The sequence below is a fragment of the Antrostomus carolinensis genome, unplaced genomic scaffold (genome assembly GCF_000700745.2).
Source record: "Antrostomus carolinensis isolate BGI_N321 unplaced genomic scaffold, ASM70074v2 scaffold44075, whole genome shotgun sequence".
NCBI lineage: Eukaryota > Metazoa > Chordata > Aves > Caprimulgiformes > Caprimulgidae > Antrostomus > Antrostomus carolinensis.
The window spans coordinates 448-4,185 of record NW_010316557.1 but is presented as its reverse complement, the minus strand read 5'-3'; the positions used below and the strand labels follow the sequence as shown (position 1 = coordinate 4,185).

General features: G+C 50.1%; 1 protein-coding gene across 1 annotated transcript in view; it reads right to left on the bottom strand.

The window, feature by feature from the left end:
• TCERG1 (transcription elongation regulator 1) overlaps positions 1–3,738 on the bottom strand; it is a 30,599-nt gene that overhangs the window by 26,420 nt on the left and 441 nt on the right. The window contains 3 exon segments of the mRNA XM_029085045.1: positions 2–186; positions 401–477; positions 480–549. Of these exon segments, the coding sequence (XP_028940878.1) occupies positions 2–186; positions 401–477; positions 480–549 (332 nt within the window).

The window sequence follows — 3,738 nt, the reverse complement described above, 5'->3', positions numbered from 1 at the left end:
CGCCGCAGATGCAGGACTGCTGGTGGTGGGTGTGGAGGCACCTACTGCTTGTGCCTGGGCCTGGGCCTGCGCCTGGGCCTGGGCCTGTGCAGCCAGCATCGGCGTCAGCTCCGACTGCTGAATGACTTTGACCCCATCTGGCTTAGTCCACGCCGACTCCCGCGTGCGCGCGTTATAGAAATAGACCTACAATTTAAAAATGTCACCATCAAACAACTGCTTCTCTGGAGAAGGAGCATTCAGAAATGGTCCAGTTCCTCCTGTTCTAAAAGCAGTCCATAAAGAGGCCGGACAGGAGTGCAGGATTGTACCACAGTGCAAGGATTGTACCTGTGCACGACAAGGTGCTCACAACAGCAGTGAACACCCATTGCCTCCTGGGTTCTGGTAACCACCTTACCTTGCCATCTGGAGTTTTGTTTTCTACCCATATCTCTTCAGCTGGGGGCATCGCTGGTGTTCCAGGGGCACTGACATCATTCCTGGAGGGAACATCATACCAGGAGGTGGTGGCATGCTGCCCATGGGAGGAGGCATAAACGGTGGTCTCTAAAAGCACATAATAACAATAATGATGATAATAACACAAGCCTCAGGCAGAGTTTTCCTTTATCAGAGCACCAGCAGACTATAGCAAGGTTAACTCTACCAGTCCTGAGAGCTTCTTTAACAAGCCAATGCTACCAGCTCAGACAACACACTTCCTGACAAGCCACCACCGACGGCAGAACTGCTGCGGTGAGCGTTTAACTTCTGAGTTCCAACATAAACGCAGAGCACCAGAAAAAAGCAGCATGAAAAAAGAAATGGGGTGAGAGAAAACAACTCTCCTGGAAAGAAGGAAATATCTCAATGCCAAAAAGAGCAAGAATGAAAGAACTGTTCCTGAGTAACTGCCACTCAGACATACCCAGCTGTGAATCAAATACACCACTAAGCAGTTACACAACGACCCTCACAGGGAAAAAATATACATTAAAAAAGAAAAAATTACAAGCAAGCTTCCAGTTTATTACCAGAGCAGTGGATTTCATTACAATACATTATACTTCTTGATTTCCCATTAACTAAAATTCTAACTAGTAGTAATTAAAAATAAAATAAAATAAAACTACATTTTCATTGTTACATCATGATAGGAAATCCAGAACTGCCCCACACACCACTGAAAGCCTGAACACTGTTCCCTAATTCCACGCACTTCAAGTTCTTTTATTCTACTTGTTTACTTGGGCTGTTCTGAAATTTCCTGTGCATAACAAGTGTAGTGAATGCTTCCCTATAAAAACAGACAGATGACAAAATCCACCCAGTTCTTTAACTCATTGTGCATACAGCTACAACTGACCTAATTATCTCCATCCCTCCAGTTCTAACTGAACTTGTGATTCAAAAGATCTCCTCTTCACAAAGGCAGCACCGAGACAGCTCTCTGGTGACAACCCTCCAGCTCTGCCCTCGTAACCGGCAGGTCAGAGAGTGAAACGCAGGTGTGCAGCGAGACGAGGGCTCTGCTGAAGCTGGGACGTGTGCAGGAAACCCAGTGTCACAGAACACGGGTGTCTGTGTGTAGATGCCCCCTCCCTGGAAGTGTTCAAGGCCAGGCTGGATGAGGCTTTGAGCAACCTGGTCTAGTGGAAGGTGTCCCTGCTGCTGGCAGGGGGGTTGGGACTGGATGAGCTTTAAGGTCCCTTCCAACCCAAACCAGTCCATGATTCTATGACCTGCTGCAAACACAGACCCTGAGCCGCTCCTCCGCTGAGAGCCGGGGTCCTGCCCTCGGCAGTTCTCGGTGGGTGCCATGTCCTTGCTTTCTCTCTGCGTTTGGATTCTTTTACAAGTTTCTCTCAGATCAAAACTTCTGCTGTAGGAGTGATATCTTAAACTGCTTTTTAAATTCATGTAATGACTCAGATTTTTGTCGAATACTATTATAAATGAAGTCAAGAGTACATGGACAGAATTCAAAACAACAAAAAAAAGCCATTAAGGTCACTACAGCCTTTCTTTCCCTCCCTGTTTCTTCTCCACAGCTCCTCCATCTGGCCACGAGATGATCTTTCTCTTTACCGCTCTGGAGTCTGTAAAAAGAATCCACTAGAGCTCACTTTTTGACTGCTGTTGCTGCTTTTCCCAAAAAATAGGTGGTTAGACCGCTCCAGGGCAGTCCTGGGAGCAAGGAGGGGATGCAGGTGTACAGCCAGGGGATGGAGAAGGCCCTTCAGCTCCACTCTACACACACTCCCTCCTCCATTTCTGGCACAGACCCTCCAGCACCGTGCCTCCCCTTGCACCGGCGGGATAAGGAGCTAAAACCCAAACAGAGTGGTGCTGACCCAGCATAAAAAATCCAGTCGGGCCGGGATCCCGTGTGGACCCCCGAGCTGCACAAGACGCGCTGACAGAACAGCCGCGACGCGACACCCGAGAGCTGCAGCACGTGCAGGTGCACATCAAACGTGTAAATCGAGGAGACACGAGCAGCCAGGCCTGGCTCCTCAAATTCACTCCGGTTCCTGAAGCTGCAAGAGGGAAGCCAGGTCCTGTTCCCCCCTCTCAGTCCGAGTTCCACGGCACGTCCCGACGCTCCTCATCGCTTTACAGCTTCCAAGGCAGCACGGGCACACCAACAGGAACACCAAGCCAGGGAAGAGGAGACCATGGAGTACCAGGAGAAAGGCACAGCAGGTGGAAACAGTCTTACCTAAACTTAAGCAGAGCACGAAACCACACCACAGCACAAGGCCCCAGCACTGAATGAAAGGATAACACGATGGAATAACCCAGGTCAGCACCTTCCACCTTCTCTTTCCATCCTGCCCACACTTCCACATTTTAAAATCAATTTCACAGCACTAAAGTTTTCACTATTCTGTTACAAATAGCTGATTTAAACCACTATCTATAAACCACACAACACTGCTCAGCTCCTTACAGGCCCACCTGCAGTCCCACAGAGCAGTTACACTGTCCTAGAAACGCTGCACTCCCACAGCGCGGCCAGAGCAACACGTTTCTCATTCACAAGCGGGTGGAACCTTTCAAACTCTCTGAGAAGTAGGCAAAAGAGCTTAAACACACACCACCATGAAACACAGACAGAAATCTACCCAACTTGAGGCCCACTGGCTCGTACTACCCCTGTAGGTGCTAGGAATGCTGCAAACTAAAAACAAACAAACAACCAACCAAACCACAACACCACACACCACAACAGGCAGAAGATAAAGAGCATCCTCCCTCTGCCCAGAGTGACCTGATGTCAGCACAAGTGCCGCCTGCAGCTGCTCAGCCAGACACCAGCCTGCTCCCAGCCTCTGTCCACATGTTAATTTTTCCTGTGTCAAGGTGCTGACAGTTTCTGCTGCACTCCTGACAACACCCCCTCCTGAACACGGTGCTGAAACCAAACAGCTCCTCACTGATTACAGATGATGTAATCACTCTCCTCCTCAGAACTGCTGCCGGCCCATCTAACAGCCCCTGGGTGATCAGGAGCAGATCCCACCGCAGCGATGGCAGGTTTGGCTCCTGCCAGCACCCAGCTGCACCTTCTCTGCCAGACTTTGTGCACCCACCACCACCTCACAGAGCGAACAGGGGGAACTCGGAGAGCCCTCGAAGGCTGAGGTTCACTTCACACATGTGCTTTGAGGCCTTCAGAAATCCCAGCACAGCCGAACCCTGCGTCCTGCACGGCCACAGGGCACCAGTACGAACTCAGGTTTGGTGAAGGCT